The following is an 18,258-nucleotide window of genomic DNA, read 5'->3' on the forward strand; positions in this document are numbered from 1 at the left end:
ATTTCCCAGTTATGGGAACTAAGATCACTCTCCTTTTTTTTTTTTTTTTCCTAAGCTGGTTGAGCATTCCTCAGAGTTTCTGTTACTTAAGCCTGAGAAAGTCCTGACAAATTCACCAAGACAGTCTCTTTCAATCTTCTTCACCCAATGTCGTGCAAGTGTCTCCTTGTGTTAAAACTTCAGGTCCTATGAGGTCATCTCGGAGGTGGGACCAAGAGTGTGAGAGACTCAGAATAGACAAGCAGAAGGTGCCGAGCAGGCACATGCTGAGGCCCAAATCCACGAATGGGACGGGGACCAGCGGGCACCAGGGGAAGGTGAGAGGTGAAGTTGGAGCAAGGTCGGAACCGTTCTGAATTCTCCGTGGTGAATGTGTGGGTGATGGGCGGCCGCAGGTGGCGTGTGAGCAGGGCTGTGACGTACATTATTCTCTAAAAGGTGACCAGGAGACTCATGAGCAGCGGGGGCAAACTGGAGGGGTGACCCACAGGAGGCTGCTGAGGGCCTGGGATGGAGAACAAGGGGAGGATCCAGGAGGTGTCGTGAGGGGAGCGCCTGTGGGGCTTGGCATGTGTTGGTGCTGCCACCTGAGGTGTCATTTATACCATCACATGCAAGTGGGCCAAGAGCAGAGGCAGATGGCACTGGGGGGCAAGGGAAGGCACAGCCGGACAGCTCCTAGTGGCACTGGGGAGGATCTGCAGGCATGTCCACTTCGAACCATGTGCTCAGAGGCCCAGAGCCGAAAAGTGAGATGGGCCTGCAGAGCCCTCCTGGCCCCATCCCTCATTTTATTGATGTCTAAACTGAGGCCCAGGGACAGGGAGGGACCTGCCCAAGGCCACTTGGCATGTCACCAGCAGAACCAGGCCTGGAGGCCAGGTGTCCAGAGCCACAGTCCAGCGTCTGCCTTGCTACCTCGAGCCCCCGCACATGATGCTGCCTTATTTTTCACTGGCCGGGAAATCACGCTGAGAGGTCACCCGGCAGGGCAGCGAGGCTGCGGGGAAGGTGTGCTGAACGGTAAATAACTGGGAATGAGGGCAAGGGACAGCTTCAGTTGCCATAAATCTCTTCAGAATTTTCAAGTGAGCTGGGGAATATTGACACAAATTAAATCCAATAAAACATTCATTTAATTAAACTTTAAATGGTCCAAATATTTGCTGTTTGGTTAATATTTGTGTGGCTGACAGGAGGAGAATTATGATGGCGCTGTTGGTACTCACGCATTCTAATTTTGCACAAGTCTTTCCCGCACAAAGTACACGTCTTCCTCCATACAGATGAGCGGCACCCTCAGGAGGGGTGTGAAGCCAGTGCTCCAGGCCTTCCTACTCAGGATTTTGCTTGTTTGTTTTTAGCCCTGTGCTATAGGCTCCTCCAGACATTTTTCTAAAACTGTTTGAAATATTTGACTTCGGGACCACATGGAAGAGGGGACCCTACATTCCAAATGAGACCCCAGCCAACCAGAATGCCTCACCTCCCCATCACCCACCTGCACTCCCCTCTCCATCTACCTCACCGCCCTCCCCCCCGACCCTGTTCTATTAAGGCAGTGGTTCTCAGGCCTCAGGGTAGGCCACAGAAGCCCCTGGGATGTTTCTTCAAACCCGATGCCCACCCTGCCACCAGAGAGTCAGCATCAGCCTGGCATGGAGGGGCAGGAATCTGTTTCCATCAGTCGCCCCCAGAGAAGTGATGCAGGTGTTGGTGGAACATACCTGGGGAAGGGGAGCTCTGTGGCCCAGGGGAGGTCCCGTCTCCTCCGAGGGCCCCTTCCGGATGCCCAGTTGAGGTTTTCCTTGTAGTCTGACTGGAGCTCAGACGTGCAGAGAAAATATAGGTTCCTTCTGTAACATGCCTGACTTCTTCACAAGCCCCACCCACCAGCCATTGGGACAGTAAATGCAACTAAATTTTCAATCCGCTGTAAAGCTTATTCTGAGCTGATCAGTTTAACAGTCCACATAAGCCATGCTCTATCTAAGGAAGATGCTTCCTGTCTCCGATTCCCACCTGGCGTCCCAGCTGCTCCCCAAGCTGGTTTCTGAGTGTAGAAGGAAGCAAACGGCCATCCCCTGCCACCTCTGGTTCCCACTGTGAGGACACCAGTTGCCCTGTCACAAGTGCTCTCTGCTGAGGTCAGCCAGGGCTGTGCTCTTGGTCTGGGCTCCCTCAGCCTGGTGGAGTCCAGAGTCTGTTGTTCCCCCCACAGCTCGGCCTTCTGCAGCCCCCATTGGCACTATGCACCCCTCGAGGTCCCGGGGCATTCCTTTGGGGCCCAGTTTGGCAGTCCAACGTGGTCTTCAGGCACAGAGGTACAGAGCCCCTCGCAGCCCAGCCAGCATGTGGCCAGGAACCTCTGGGCCCCTCCGCGCCACTTGGGGGCTGAGGGGGCTCTGGCTCTCTGCCATGCCACCTGTAATCTTCCCTGGTGGGGAGGGGGCAGGCTGGTTGTGGGAGATCAGCCTCATTCCAGAGCCCCCCTTTTGTTCCCCTCACTTACACCCCACTAGGCACACTTTTGACCCTGTCATCATCTTCCTTCTCATTCCCACAATCCTCCAGGACGAGGAGGGGGCATTCCATACCCTTTCCTACTTCCACAGAGCACAGAGCTTCGTGGCCCCTGTGGCTCGTGTGTTGAGGAAGGCGGCCTCGTCTACACTCCGAGAACTCAGTTCTGAGGCCTAAGGGCCAGCACAGCAGAGGGGGAGCCAGACGCTTGCAGCAAGTTCCCTTCCCTCTCTGTCTCTGCCTCCCCGTCTCCAAAGCCTGGGTCTTGCTACAGAGGGCTAATACCTTCTCTCTTCCACCCTCAGCAATAAGCCTCAGGATTCAGAGATGGGAGAGCAGCAAGCAGACATGATTTAGGAGGGAACTTGAAATGCATCGCTTGAATGTTTGCAGAATGCTATGCCGGCTGCGTCTGAATCAATCACTTCGTGTTATCTTTCCTCGCACGGCTCCTTCACCAGGAGTCACGTTTTTCCTGTGTGTGGTTGTCCCCTCTCCACTGGCCTGTGGGCCCCTTTCCTTCTTTATTTCCATTTTCTCCATTTTTCATCCATCCAACCAACAAGTGCTGATTAAGCACCTAGTGTATATCTTGTTCATCTTCTTGGGCCCAGGGCCCAGCGACTGAGTGCCTGTGGAGGGGGAGGGCTTTGCAGCTCAGCATCTGACCTGCCCGCACCTGCCCTCACCTCACGTGCTCTGCAGTGCGTCACGGCTGCCGCTGTTCTCGCTCTCCCGCCCCCTCCCCCACACACACCACAAAGCATGTGAGCACACGTGTGCTGGCTGGTCACAGCTCAGAAGTGTCCCGCTGAGTCACAGAGCTCAGTTCCTAACTCTGTGCCTTGCTCCGCACCTGTCAGGGCCCCAGGGTCCGACAGAGTAGTGAGAGTGCTAGGGCTCCCAGCATTTTTGCTGGCACGCCAGAACGAGCACAGCCCCTGAGCCAGCTGTCCCCCTCAGCTCATGCCACCTCGGCTGCTGCCCCAGGCCCCCTGAGTAGATTTGGGGGAGGAGCAGGGAGGAGGCAGGCCCATCAGTGGGCTGGCGACTCTCCCTCCAAGCCTGATCCCATTTTGGCATTTGTACAGCCCAAGTTTGATTAATTTTTCCATGAATCCTGAGAATTTCAAAAAGCCTGTGATTGCAGGGAAATATTTTAGACCATTCCCATTTGCCTGAATAATGATCGGTCTTAATGTCAGTTATCAAGTGTAAAATGGCAAGGATTAATAATTTGTGCAGCCTGAAGTACACTTCAAAAAAATTAAAGGCTACAGAGCATGGTCGCTGAGCAGAAATCCAGATCCAAGTTCATAGACTCAGACAGAAACAAACCTTCAAAGGTCAGCCAGTTCATTCCCCGGACTTCAGACAGTGCAACCTTTAAATTGCTCCCAGATGGATGAGAAAGCTGTCGGCTCTGCAGCCAGCAGACCCTGACTGCACTTAGCAAGGCCCAGCCTTCGTGGGGCCCACATGGACGATGCAGGGCCTCCGCCGCACATCTGGCTCCCTGGTCTCTGTGTGACAGTCCACGTGGGGCTTCTCAGCCCAACTCACAAACCCATAGCCCAGATGGCGCCCCTCCACCAGCCGTGGTTCCTGACCTGTTTTGACCCATAGAGCCCTTAAAGCATCTGACGTAAGTCCTGGCCCCTCTCCCGAGAGAACTGTCCAGCTGTACATTTAGTCAGCACTTGTGAACAATTTTCAGGGAACCTTGAAGCTGCCTGGGCCCCTGCCCTGCAGTAAAACCCCGTGACCGTTTGCCTTTGAGTGGAGTCTCCGCCCCCAGGCCTGCCTTTGATGGTCTCCTCCTTTTTCCTTGCAGAGGTGGTTCAGCTCAGCCTTGCCCCCGAGGAGAGGGTCAGTGTGGCCACGGTGACCGTGGGGCTGAGCACGGTGCTGACCTGTGCCATCCGCGGAGACCTGCGGCCACCCATCATCTGGAAGCGTAATGGGCTCGCCCTCAACTTCCTGGACTTGGAAGACATCAATGTAAGTCACCTGGCTCTGACTCTGAGCTCGAATGTACCCCCCAGGGAAGTAAAGTGTGCAAGACACCTTGTGGCAGTGGCAGGGCCGGAGGGTTCTATTTCAACATCCCATGTTTGGTGCCTTTCAAGCCTGTTGTCTGATAGCTCAAGGTATCAGAAAATGCAAGTCCCACCACGTGCAGAGAAGAGGGTGGATGGTGGCTGTAATCCTGCCAGCCAGGCCCAGAATGAGGGAAGGGCATGGGGGCAGGGCAGGAGGTCTCTGTGCAGGCTGCAGCAGCTACGGCCAGGAGGTGGGTGTGGGAACGGGATGTGAGAGGAGCCGGCTGTGTGAGGGAGGGACCACAGGCCAACAGACCACATGGCCAGGCAGGAAGCTCCCAAGCAGGGAGAACATCTGGCTGGGGGACCCAGGGAAGATTCTGGGCCCTACAGCTGAGTAGGATGTCTATATCCTAGGTGAGGGAGAGTGGGTATTCCCTGGGGAGGGCAGAGGTGAGCTGGGTTGGCTGGGTTGTCTGGGTTGGTTGGTTGGCTGGAGGGCAGGGACCAGGTGAGAAAGGAAAAGGAAAGGAGATCAGGCCAGAGGGGTCTGCTGTGGGGCCCTTGTTTGCTGGGGGAGGGAATGTGGATTTGATGAGTTGGGTGGAAAAGAGCAGCTAAGCTCACACAGCCTAATGTGGCCAAAAAGGGTACTTCTGTACTCTGAGGGCCCAGGCAGTCTGGGCTGGGGTCCCAGTGTCCCCCCAACAGCAGGTTTAAGACTCTGAGCAATTTCTTAAACGGCTGATCCTCAATGAATTGATCTATTAGAAAAGCAGCATTAGCGGTACCTCCCTTCTATTGGACTTGAAGAATAAAGGGAATAATTCAAGTATATTTATTGGCCTGAGTTTGGTACAAGGGGTGAAGTGGCTTCTCAGAAGTTCATGTGAGAAGACAGTGATGTCACCCATGTAAGGTGCTACCAGGACAGCTGACAGGTCTTGAGCTACAGTAACAGGAATATAAGTTTCAGGCAGGAAAGGGGGAGGCCCTGGTCTCCTGGGCTCAGGACAGGCCAGCTGGCCCCAAACAGGACTCTGGGCCCAGAGAAGAAGACCTGTGGGATGAGTGGCCAGTTCCTGCTAACATGTCTAAGGTGGTGAGGGAGGTCCTGGGGCAGCAGGAGCTGGCCTAAGTGTGTGACCCCAGCACAAAGGGTCAGGGGCCACCTCAAAAAGCGACCAATTTGGGCTGCTTAGGTGGAACACCATTTCAGCCATCAGACCTGCCCAACGATGGAGTGAGCCATCACAGGAGGCTCCCCATCCCTAGAGGCATGCAAGCTCAAGCAGGTCCATGGTCAAGAATATAGGGCAGCTAAACCCCAGGACCTTGAAGATCCCTTCCAATGCTGAGACTGCTTTACGGGGAGAAAGCCCAGCTTGGAATTTGGCAGGAACCACCAAAGCTGGGGCTCTGCTACTTTCTAGGCCCTTTGGCTGCACCCCGGAGATCACAGGGGAAGCAGAGGGGTAGAGGGGGCCACTCTGGAGGTTCCACCCTGGGCAGAGCTGGGCAAGATTGTCCTTCCCCCACCCTTCTCACAGCAGGCAGGATTGTTTCCTTGTGATTTCCCCACTGTGGTGAGCAGAGTCTGTATCCTACCCATCTCTGAATGTCAGTGCCAGCACAACCCTGGTACATGCTTGATGGGCTGATACTGGGTGGGCAGAATCCTTTGTCTTCCGAGCCTAAGATGCCCAGGGCTTGTCTGGGATCTCAGCAAGGAAAGGCAGGTGTCCTGTTTGTGAAGACGAGGGTGCATGTGTGTGTGTTGGGGTGCACGGGTTTGTGCGTGCACAAGCTCTCAAAGTGGGATGTCAGCTTTTGACTGTGTTTTGCCAGTGGTGACTGACTCAGAACTAGGACAGCTCTGCCTGTATCTGCCTGAACATCCATGGGTATTACTTGATGCTCTTTTTAAAGCCATCAGAAATAAAGGCAGAGGCAGAAACCTCTTAATGCACTTGCCACCAGTTAATTAAATTACTTTGAGTGTCTTTCCCCTCCCTCAAACATGCCTTGAGCACCCACTCAATTGCATTTCTATTTTTCACAGTGAGGTTAGCAATTTGGGTTAATTGTGGGTACAACTGGAGATTAATGGCCTCTCGTTCCCTCCCAGGAAACACTTGCTGCTGGTGGTCAAGTCAGCAGCCCACTAACAGGCAGGGCCCTGTGCTTCTCAGAAACCCCCATGTGAGGGTGCAGGGCTATGCCAGCCCCACAGGGATCCTCGCCTGATGCATGCACACACACACAAAACACAGCACAAACACACACACACACACGCACGCACCTCCCCCTGCCTCAAGAAGTGAAGGGAGGCAACACAGCCTGCTAGTGAAGGGCACAAGCTCTGGGGTCAAACCTGGGGTTAAGTGTCAGCTCTTCCACTTACTAGGTTGAGTGACCTTGGAAAGGGCACTTGACTTCTATAAGCCTCAGTTTCCTCCTTTCTGGAAGGGGGATAAATAATATAGTTCCTGCCTCAAAACGTTATAGGAAGGATTAAATGAGAAGATACATGTGAAGTTCTTAGCATATAGTGTTCCATTTCCAACTGTTATCACTCTCATTGTCATTATTACAATTACTATTATTATTATCATTGTTATTATTACTACTGCTGCTGCCAAAAACATTCTCAACACCTTGCAGCCTGAGTCCCCAGCAAGCAGCCAGCAGCAGCCCAGGAAAGCTTCCTGGTCAGGCAGATACGACCCTGAGGTGCCCCTGCTGCCTGTGGTCAGGGATGGGGCAGCACCATCCAGAGAGAGAGAGACGCTGGCCAGCCACCTCCAGCAAGCTCAGATCAGCCCTGGGTCAGCTGTGTAACTTCTCTGAGCCTGTGGGGAGGTGGGAGTGATGATGTCCTTCTTGCATGGGCATTTCGGGCTGAATGTGTGTGTGAAGCATCTAACCTCTTGCCCGGCACACAGCACGTGTTCATAAGTGGCCACGCCACTCTGGGGACAGTGTGGAGAGCAGCCCTAGGAGGGGATCAGACCCGGGAGGGGTAGAGCCAGGTCATCAGGATTCACAGGACATTTTTGAAGCAAGGATTGGTCAAGGGAGGAGAGCCCAGGAGGGCAACCCTGATGGAGCAAAGATTGGGATTGACGAGTTCCTGGAGTCCCTGAGTCTGTGGTGTCTCCACCCCCACCGCCACCCCCACCGCCACAGTCAGAGATGAAATAGGATCGCTGCTGTAATTAGCAACTGGCACCACCGCAGCACCGTGCAGACCCGCACGCTGATCAGCCTACAAAACCCGAGGCGGGGAGATCTGAAAGCACGGAGAGGTGCGGGCCTCCTTCCTTTGTCATTTGTATGAGACATCTTGATTGGCAACAAAATATTAATCACCTTCTCACTGCTCTCTTAATGAGACGCTTTCATGGGCAACAAAATATTAATTTGTCTTGTCTTATCTGCTAAGAATTCTGTTAATGAATTCAGTCACAGAGCTATTACAGAATGCCATCCTAATGACACATGTAATTAAACTTTTCTGGCTTGCAAACATCAGGGATACCTCGAGCATCAGAATAATATTTGATCAGAAAGTGAATGTACCCCTCTAGCCTGGAGCCAAGTGAGGAGGAGCCATTTGGATTCCCCAGCGAGCAATGTCACTGTCAGGAGCATTCATGAGTCACCCAATATGTGCACAGCCATCCAGATGGCAGACATGCAGAATCATCATCTGGGTTCACTTACTACGTGCTGACAACTCGTAAGCCCTGTGCCAGGGCGTGGAGCAAAGATACTCCTCAGCCTCAAGGGGGCAAGGTATCCACAAACACAGAATTACAGCGCCAGGTGGCAGGTTCAACATTAGAGGGAGGGAGTCATTTCTGGGGGCCAGAGGAGGAGAGTTTCTGGGTGGAGCTTCAGGCGACAGGGATAAGCAAGACAGAGAGGAGTCTGAGTGACAGGTTGGGGCCAGAACATGACGGGCCTTGAATGTTAGCATAAAGGATCTTGGCTGTTCCCAGTGCACAGTGGGAACCTGAGACTTTTAATCAGAGCATGACATGGTCAGATGTGTGTCCTGCAGGAGTCCTGAGCCCCTTCCAGCCAGAATAAACATGCATCCAAGGAGGACCCCACATAAGTGGGACCCAGAGACAAGGGGGAGCCCTGCGATGCCCTAAGATCTTGCTCCTCTCTAACGTCCCCAACAGCGCGTTTGGAGAGGAGCAGCAGCCCAGCCTGCCTGGGGCTCCTGCCCAAGTTTCCCTCCGCTTCTTAAGGCTGCCAGGAAGTCCCACATGGACCTCGTGTGCCTCCTGAGGACGCCAGAGCCACCCATTTGCAGGAGGCCTCAGCTTCACCCCAGTGCAGTGCATGAGGGGCTTTGCCCCAGCCACACCTGTGAAAACAACCCCCTCGAGCAAAGAGCAGCATCAGGGATTGAGTGCAGAGACCCCAAAACGAGGCGCTCCCCAGCAGAGGCAGCAGCCCAGCCTGGGGAATTGACTGCCATGCCTCTCGGCAGGGGGTCTCTGGATCCTGCTGCCTCCTTCTGTTGTTTGATGATAAATCAATAGTTTCCGCTCTCTCGCACACATTCCCCAGAGCTAACAAAGGGCAGCCTATAATTTGTTTACTTCTGGCCAACCGCTGGTTTCTTTACTGAAGCAGCTGTGGGTCGGCATGCTTTAGACCTGGCCCTGTGGCCCCCACCTCAGGCCTCAGGAACCACAGCCCACTGCCCCTACCTCAGAAGCTAGGAGGGGGCCACCACAGCAGCTCCCTGAGCTCTGCTCGTCCAGGTCTCGGGCAGGGGCTTGAGCTCGAGGCTGCTGGCGCCTGACAGAGGATGAGCCCTCACCCCTCAGGTTCCCCACTGTGGGCCTGTGGTCAGCCACCTGGCCTGTGGTCCAGCTCTGCTCAGACAACACAATGTCACGTGGGGGACGGGGACTCCATCACTCCCAGAGGCCACAGCTAGAGCCCATGGGGAAGCTCATCCTCAGGACGAACTCTGTCTTAAGAGGCAGTGAGATGCCTGTCATGGCAGGTACCCAAGCCGAAGGGGACCAACAGGGTTAACCTTTGAGGACCCTCCCAGCCCTGAGGTGATATAGTCCAGATAAGGAGGGCATTTGGGAGGCAGGGACCTGTCGGGGGAGTCCTGCATAGAAGCCAGATACACCTCTGATCCCACCCAATCACCCTGCTTTTTCACCTGCACCACAGGGCCTCAACCTTCCCCGGGGAACTGCCCCTGAAGCCCCCTCTCCTGAGGGCTCAGAGCCAGGCTATGGGGGCCCATCTCCAAGCCAGGTCCATAGGCTCCTCCCCCTCCTCTGATCTCCATACTAGGGGGACACAGAGGCTGCCTCACTTTCTGCAGAAACTGAACATGCAAACCCATTCCAGGCCTCAGCCCTCGGCCTGGACCACACAGCAGCCACCCAGGGTGAAGTGAGGTGACTGTCCCCAAACCCAGTGTGCACATCCTGCCTCAACAATGTCACTCACCGTCCCCTCATAACTGTCTTACTCACTGTCGCTTATGATCCTCAGGGACAGGGGACTTGCCCATGAGGGGAGCAGAAGCAGAGAGAGGACATCCCCAAAGTCACAGAAAATAGCTGACCTGCTGAATCCTTGCTAGCGCTGATGCTGGTGTTTCCACCAGCCATGTTTGGTGTTTCTCCTAAGCCGCTCCCACGTCCAGGGACTAGGTTCCATGCTGGTCCATCACAAGCATCCGCTCCATCACAAGCATCCGCTCCTTTAATCCTTGCCACAGCTCCCTGAGGCAAGAGAGGTTAAGTAACTCAGAGGGTCCAGGAACTTACCAGGGCCTGCAGCCAGCCTCGCTCTGGGGACACAACACCTAGCACCCAGCATTGTACAGGCCTTACTCTGGGGCAGCTGGACCTGCCTCTTGCTCCAGCAGTAATGGCTGCAGTGTCCTGGCCCCCGGGGGATGTGTCCACTCAGGATGCAGGCCCATGTGCATGCTGCTCCAGTACTCAGTAGCCACTGGGCTCTGCCCCAGCAAGGGCGGGGAGCAGAAGCCTCTGAGACCAGCACACGGAATTGTTTGGCCAGAATATTCCCAGGGAGAGGAAACATTTTGCTATTGTATTCTGCTTTTAAAAAAAAGAGAAAGAAAAAAAGGTCTATAACAAACCCAGTATATTTCAAATGACTTGAAAGAGTCACTCTTTTTTGTTAGTTTTTTTCTTTTGCCAAATCTCGCTATTTGGGGCTTTCAAATGTCGGCAGGCTCAGTACAGTGATAAAAGCAGAAAAACAGAATCCATTAGAAGAAAGTATTTGTGGCAGTGTTTGAAGAATGTGTTAAAAGGTTCACTTTTTCCCATGCCTAAATGCTGTGAAACCAAGAACAAATAACTCTAATGAAGCATATGCTCTCAGCCAGCTCTTCTTTGGAAGTGAGTTATTAAAAAGACCAAAAGAGAATGATTTAGGAGCTCATGACTCATTTAATTTTTATTGTCTATATATGAACTAGTCATGAATCCATTGTAAAAAGATGAGAGGTGTTTGATTAGCATGGAGAGCTGTTTGCAACACGATCAACGGTGGTTGTAGGTTCTGCATTAAAATAATCTCATTAAACGCTTGGGTACATTTTGTTTTAAAATCTTGGAAAACACTATACTTGAAGCACTCGAAGGCTTTGGCCAATTTTCTCTGGCTTTCATCAAAAACCCTGGTTGCAGATGAACATCCAGTTCCTCTGAGCTTCGGATGAGTTCAAACCACAAGGAGTGTTGGCCAGAGCTCTCCAAAAGCCGGGCGGGCCCATGTGCAAGAGCAGCCTGTGCAATTCATGGGGGCTCTGCCCTCCAAGGACCTCCACTGGCCTTTGCTTTCTCAGTGGCCTCCTGAGGGTCACCCTTCTTTTCTTGTAGTACTGGCCTCAAGGCTTCCCTTGTACTCACTGACTACTTGTGGCCCTACCCCAAAGATCCAGGGTCCCTAAGGAAGGTTATGATCTAGCTTCCAGACCCTGACTGCAGAGCCTCGAGCTGTCCCTGAGCACTTGCCTTGCCTGGGCTCCCCTCCCCAGCCCCACGCAGGGATGCTCACATTCAGCCTATTTTCAGGCTTTATCTACTGCAAACAGTACTGCAGGGAACATCCCCATACATACCTCTTTGCACATTTGCATAAGTAGGTCTGTAAGATAAGTTCTTAGAAGTGGAATGACTACGTCCGATGGTGGGCACGTTTTCGGTTTTGATGGATATTGCCATATCTCCCTCCAAGAAGCTTGCGCCAGTTTACACTCCTTCCAACAGTGTGTAGGAGTTTTAAACACCACATCAGGAGAAAGTTCCTGATTACAAGCCTTCTTGGACCTTGAAGTGAGACACAGAAGGAAATTTAATCAAATCTTCCCTAGAGTGTTTCAAGAGCAGCAAGGATGCTGGTTGGCTGTCTTCGCTCTGAGTATGGTCAAGGTTAGAGGAGTCGGTACCCTCAGAAAGACCCTCTCAGCCAGGGGATTCATGATCCAAGCATCCTCAGAGGAGGGCCACAGTTTCCTCAGATGAAGGCAGCAGGTTCAAGGCAGTCTGGAACTTCAGTTGACTGTTGCAGCGCAGCCTAGCACCTGAGTCCCTTCCCATCCCAGCTGGGCACCCGAGGGTGATTGGCTAAGGATCCAAAGCCCCATTCAGAAGCTCAGGCCGCAACTCACCAGAGGGCCCATGAGCTCCACCCACCCACATGATACTCTGGAGTCCTGCCCGGTCAAGAGGTACCTGCCCTCTGGCTTCTGAGGATGGACAAGCTGAGTCTCTGATGTAAGCCTTCTGTTGCAGGTGCCTAGACACCTGTGTGCACTCGGACACTCAAGTTTGTCCCCAGGTCAGATGCTCAGCACCCACATGACTGGGTCAGAATCTCCCAGTTTGAGTTTTGGAGCCACCTACAACGTTAGAGACAGGAGTCCACACAAGACCACCCTCATTCTGACACGAATTGCAAGTTTGGGGAGTTCCCATAACTACCTTCAGATTCAATCATTTGCTAGAAGGACTCACGGGAACTCACTGAGTGCCGTTATGCTCATAGTTACAGTTTATTACAGGGAAATAGTACAGATTAAAATCTGTCCTGTTGGGAAGGGAAAAAGCTCATGGGACAGAGTCCAGGAGGATCCAAACATGGAGCTTTCTTTGTCCTCGCCCCCTGGAGTCAAGGACGTGTTACTTTCCCAGCATTGACTGTAAAAACATGCACAGAGTATTGCCAAGCAGGAGGGTCACCCAAGCCTGGTATCCAGAGCTTTTCCTAGAGCTCAATCACCTCCTGCCCACGCGGCTGACCTCTAGCCACCAGCCCCTTAGGAGGCAGAACTAACACCACGTGGCCCAGAGCCCCACCATAGATCATGTAGTTAGACAGTCTGGTGGCCAAAGCCCCCAGGCAAACAAAGGCACTCCTAGGAGACAGGACATTCTAAGACCTAGAGTCCACCAACCAGGAGCTGAAGGCAAAAGCAGGAACTCTCTCTGAGGAGCATTACTCCTTCACTACCCTTCTCAGGGCTCCCCTGCAGCCAGCACACTTGGCTAAGACACCTCCATTCATCCAGTAAGCACTAACTGAGCACCAGTTATGTGCCAGGCAACATGCCACACAGTGGGGACAATACAGTGGTGCACAGAGAGATGAGGTGCCTCCCCTGTGGTACTCGCAGTCGTGGGGGAGACTGACCACATAAACCCAAGTCAACTAGTGACCACACACCCCCTGAGTCCTGGGAAGCCAGGGACCCTCCTGACAGTGCCCTCTCTCGTGCCGTGGCTCGCTTTCCTGGGCCTGGGCCTGGGAATGGGCGCGAGCAAAGACCCACTCTGGGTTGCCTGTGCCAAATGTGACTGTCCAGAGCAGCCTCCCCTGGGGGCTCAGTGGCTACTTAGGAATTGCTTCAAGTTGCAGGCACTTCTTTTTTAAGAGGACTCTGAGCAAGAGGACTAGTTCTAGGGGTCCTTGCAGAGTGCTAAGTCTGTCCTCTGAAGGGCTGGAAGGAGTGACCAGCACAGGAACCCCAGTGTGGGTCAGGGTGGTCAGCTGTAGAGACTCAGTGAGTTGGAACGTGTGTGCGCGCATGCATGCTCATGTTTTCTGTGTGTGCCCACCAGTGATGCATCTGGTCCTTGCTTGGTCTGGGTAACGGGCATGTGTGCTTCGGTGAATACAGGCACCTCTGAGGACTGGCCATCGCCATGGTCCTGCATGTCGCTCAGTGTTTGGGTCCATTGTGTTCAAATGTTTGTGCAGGTGGGATGCTAGGGCTAGTGAAATCCTAGGGGCCAGAACTGAACCAGCATGGAGGTGAAGACACCCTCCTTTACTCCGTCCTCCCCACACAGAGCTGCAAGTGCTCCTGTGAAGGGCAGAGTTGGAAAAGCTCTGAGTTTTAACTTGTAGCATTGACAGTATCATTCACCTGAACTCTGAAATCACTCTGGAGTCCTTGTGTTTAAGGTTCAGTCACTAAACATTCAGCATCCATGGCTCATTTTCTTATCACTTAGACCTGCCTCGCATGTATCACTGTGACGCCATCCCCCGGCTCACCCCTTCTTAAATATGGTTTAATACTTAAGTCTCATTCAATTACTTTCTTTATTAAGGGCAAATACTTAGAAAATAGCTTTTTAAAAGGCAAAAACCATGTCTTTAAGTAAAAATGTCTCTTTCCCAAAGAATGGTCTAATCTGGCATCTGTTTATTTCTGGAAGGAACCTTGATTTTGCTAATACATTTCAATGCATCAGAGCAAAAAAAAGAAAAAAAGCCATCCATAAAAAGACAATTACAGAGATGCAATCAAGCATTGATAGCAGTATTCAGACACATCTCAAAGAACGTTCGGGAGAAGAAGGATTGCAGGTTTAGTTTTATGTAGCTTCTTTTAAATCAATTTTTAAAGTAATTTCCTCACATCCAGTGAGGTAAATTTGATTTCTGTAGCCAGTATTCATGTTCCAGAAAACAATATGCACCTTGTTCTATAATTACATGACGCCTATTGTTTTAGCCCAGAGACATTATTTTATTTATCAAAGAGTCAGGTTCTCCCCAGAGCCTAAGTCACAGGCTGGTGATGAGTTAGGTGCTCACAGAGGTGCCATAACGCATCCAGTGGCCTTGCGTGTCCTTGAAGAGCTGGCGCACACCCCTCGGCACCAGAGGGATCACTCAAGAGTTATGCATCTGCCCTAGGAGCAGCGAGGAAAAGTGGACAGAGAGGTTAAATGACTTCCTCTAGGGAAGGGCTCACCCTAAGTTAGGGGCTCACCCAAAGTCACCCGTCAGGTCTGGGATTACACGCGTGGGCTCTTCCATCTCTGCCTGCTGCTCTGAGGTGAGCCTTCTCCTTGGTCAATCCCGGCATGCCCTGGTCTGAGGAACGCAGCCTGGAGAAGGAGACAGGGTGGGGAAGCAGGGACGAGACTCGAGACCAGTTCTCTGCCTTCCCGCCAGCCACCTCGTTTTGACTCCGTGTGACTGGTAATATTTGGGAAGGCAGGAGGTGTGGCCTGAGCTGTCAAACCCAAAGAACCAGAACGGAACACAGTTCCTACAGAAAGCCCAGCTCAGCACCCTGTACAGTGCACTCAGCCAATATCTACTGAGGGCCCATGTGTGCTAAACCCTGTGCTAGGCGCCGGGGCACAGCAATGAGCACTGTGCACAAGAGTCCCGCCCCTCCCCCAGGAGCTCATATTCTCCTGGGAGGAGACAGACAGCAAACAGTACGCTCAATGGTGGCATGTGCCAAGAGGAGGAATAAGCAGGTGGTGGGGGTTGAGGGGGATGGGAGTTGGGCTGGCAGGTAACATTTGAGCAGACTTGAAGGAGGAGGAGCAAACCAGACCAATAGCTTTTGGGGAGGAAGGGGCAGCAAATCAAAAATTCCTGAGTGGGCAGGATGCCTGGCACGTTAGAGTGACAGCAAGGAACCACAGTGCTGGAGTGCAATGAGCCAGGGAGATGGGGTGAGGGAGGAGAGGTGCAGATCACCCCTGCAGACCCTCGAGGGCTGGGCCTCTGAGCGAGGAGTGGTGTCCTCTGGCTGCCGTATAGAGGGCAGACTGCAAAGGGGCAGAGGCAGAGGTTGCTGTCAGCCCCCAGACCAGAAGGTGGTTCCTCTTGGCCCAAGGTGGTGGCGGTGGAGGGGATAAGAGAAGATCAGACTCTGAATATATCATGAAGGAAAGATGTACTTTCTCACTCCATGCGGACTGGGCTTTTGCTTGGTTTTATGGTTTTCAGGGGTTTTTTTCTGAGGATTAAACAAGGCACTATATGTCCAGTTTCCCAGCACACAGTTAGCTCTTGAATGCTCTGCTCTGGTGTTATTACTGGGGCATCACTCTGCAGTTGGTCCACAGGAACCCCAGCCTTGGGGCATTTCTCAGCCTGAGGAAGGCTGTGGTACCTGTGACCACACTACCCCATCGAGGTGTAACAAGAACATGGGGAGCCAGAACCCAAGACCGACTTCAGGGGCCCTCCCATGAGGAAGGGCAGAGGGCTATGAAGGCTCGGGAAGGTAATGTGGAGGGGAGATCAGCACCAGGGGGTCCCCAGCACCAGCCTCCCTGTGAGCAGCTCTGGCATTGCCCTTTGGGATGGAGTCTGCCCTGGAACCAACCCGGTGAGGTATTGAGGGGCTCTCCAGGTGGGGACTGTGCTGGGCTTCCCAGCCTTCTTAAGATTCCATTCAGCCACTGATACTCCAAGCAAAACATATTTTCCTCCAGACTTAGGTTTTGACACAGAAAAAAGCTTAGACTAGAAATGTGTCAGCCCCAGAATTGACTAACCATTACCTTTTCAGAACCAACTTAGGTATGAACCCTGTATGACTCTGTTATGACCCGGACAAATCAGCTATCTGCTGTTTTATTTTTATTATTGAAGCTTCCACAGAGTGATAGGAATGGGGCTGTCTTAGCCAGAGCAATGTCAGAGAAAACGTGCAGAGTGCCAGCAGCTCCCTCCAATATTTTACTCCACAGGGAGTGCACTGTTGGGTGTTTTTTCCCTGATACTGAAAGCAGGCTGCACACGTACCCTCTCCACCTTCCAGCCTGCACCCCAGCCCAAGCCTCCCTCTGGGCCTGCACCCCCTCATTGGGTAAATTAGCCAGAAAGCATCTTCAAAGGACTCACAATGGTTGTGGCCGAGCCCTCCGGAATGTGAGCGAGACAGAGGGTGAGCACTTCTGGGAGCAGGAATGACAAGGACAAGGAACTGCCCTGTGACTGTCCTTGAACAACCCTTGTACAGAGTGGTGGCCTTCCCTCCCTCCTGCCACCAGGCTGCTGTGGAAAGAGGAGACTCACACGGACAGGGGGAATGGCAGGAGGGATGGTTTGCTGTCATCTCCAGGGGCTCAAGAGGTGTTTTGCATCTTCTGTTAAATAACAAGAAAAGTAGTATTCCCCGTGTATGTCACACTTACCACATTGGAAAATATTCACAAGCACTGTCTTGCCAGATCTCCCCAAGACCTCATAAAGCAGTCAGGGCACATGTCCACAACTTACAGGTGGAGAAACCAGTGCCCAGAGGGACGAGGGGACGTTGGACAGTGACAGAGCTCAAGCTAGAACCTGAGTCTCAGTGCTGGGCTTCCCCGTCACTCCTCGAGCCGGCACTGCGCCTCCTGTTCCTCCCCAGTGAGCCGGGACCTCCTCGGTCCTGTCAGCTCCAAGCACCACACCACGGAGATGTTGGTAACTAAGGCCGAACCTGACGAGGGGTCTCCCTGAAGCACTGCTGATTCCATCCCCCAGCACGTCTGCAGCTGGTGCCTGGACAGGGCCATTGTGCACGTTCTGCTGGAGAGAACACAGCTGACTGGAAAGGCCCTAGGTGGGGGTGGGATTGTGTCCGAGCGCTCCCCAGCGACTCTGACCAGTCAACCCCACTCCTGCCCATCCCTGCCCTAGCAGTGGACCCATAGGAGCCCACACCTGAGGCTGCAGAGCTCACAGGACAAGGCTTACTGAGCAGTTTCTCCCAGAAATGGCTGGCGTCAGCCCCTCGTGGCTCTCTTTTACGTCCCTGCCCTTGTTTTTTGTTTGCCCAACTTTCTCAGACTTCTAGTTCCCTTCTCCGGGGTTATCCAGATCTCTGCAAGCTTCCTGAAATTATTTTGGGATGGCGGTGGGTCTAAACCAGTGGCAGGCAAACTACAGCCCCTACCCCAAATCTGCCCACCATCTATTACTTTTAATAAAATTTCATTGTAACAGTGATACTCATTAATTTATGCATTGTTATGGCTTTTTTCATGCTACAAGGCAGAGTTGAGGAGTTGACAGAAACCCTATGGCCCACAAAGCTGAAAATATTTGCTATCTGGCCTTTTAAGAAAAGTTTGACTCTAAAGGAGGCCGGCCCTCCAGAGCTTCTCAGCAGGTGGACCAGAGCCCAGGAAACCAGCAAGCGGGCGAGCAGGCTAGCAGGCGGCAAGACTACCCAGTTGTAGAAATTGAAAGAGAGTGTGTTGGGGAAGTGTTCAAGCCGGGCCTCACAGAGAAGGTGAACAAGGCCTTAAATGGACGTACAGGGTCCAGGCAAGCAACATGGAAGAGAGACGGAGCTCCTGCTGCCTGGGCCAGCACAGCCCTGCAGGCAGCTCTGGCTGAGCAAGGGGGCAGGCAGAAT

At 52.9% G+C, this 18,258-nt stretch overlaps 1 protein-coding gene and 1 long non-coding RNA gene across 5 annotated transcripts in view; one reads left to right on the forward strand and one right to left on the reverse strand.

The window, feature by feature from the left end:
• Positions 1–10,578, reverse strand: part of LOC123290135 (uncharacterized) — a 34,119-nt gene extending 23,541 nt beyond the window's left edge. The window contains exons 1-2 of the long non-coding RNA XR_011505826.1: positions 10,451–10,578; positions 10,180–10,339 (exon numbers count right to left, since the gene is read on the reverse strand). This is a non-coding gene — a long non-coding RNA (uncharacterized lncRNA). The remainder of the gene's footprint in view (positions 1–10,179; positions 10,340–10,450) is intronic.
• The window catches only part of FSTL4 (follistatin like 4), a 399,058-nt gene that overhangs the window by 338,507 nt on the left and 42,293 nt on the right, over positions 1–18,258 (forward strand). For all 4 annotated transcript variants that reach the window (XM_070517384.1, XM_070517383.1, XM_014856745.3 and 1 more), the window contains exon 7: positions 4,358–4,524. In XM_070517384.1, the coding sequence (XP_070373485.1) occupies positions 4,358–4,524 (167 nt within the window). The remainder of the gene's footprint in view (positions 1–4,357; positions 4,525–18,258) is intronic.

Source organism: Equus asinus, chromosome 9 (genome assembly GCF_041296235.1).
Source record: "Equus asinus isolate D_3611 breed Donkey chromosome 9, EquAss-T2T_v2, whole genome shotgun sequence".
Lineage (NCBI taxonomy): Eukaryota > Metazoa > Chordata > Mammalia > Perissodactyla > Equidae > Equus > Equus asinus.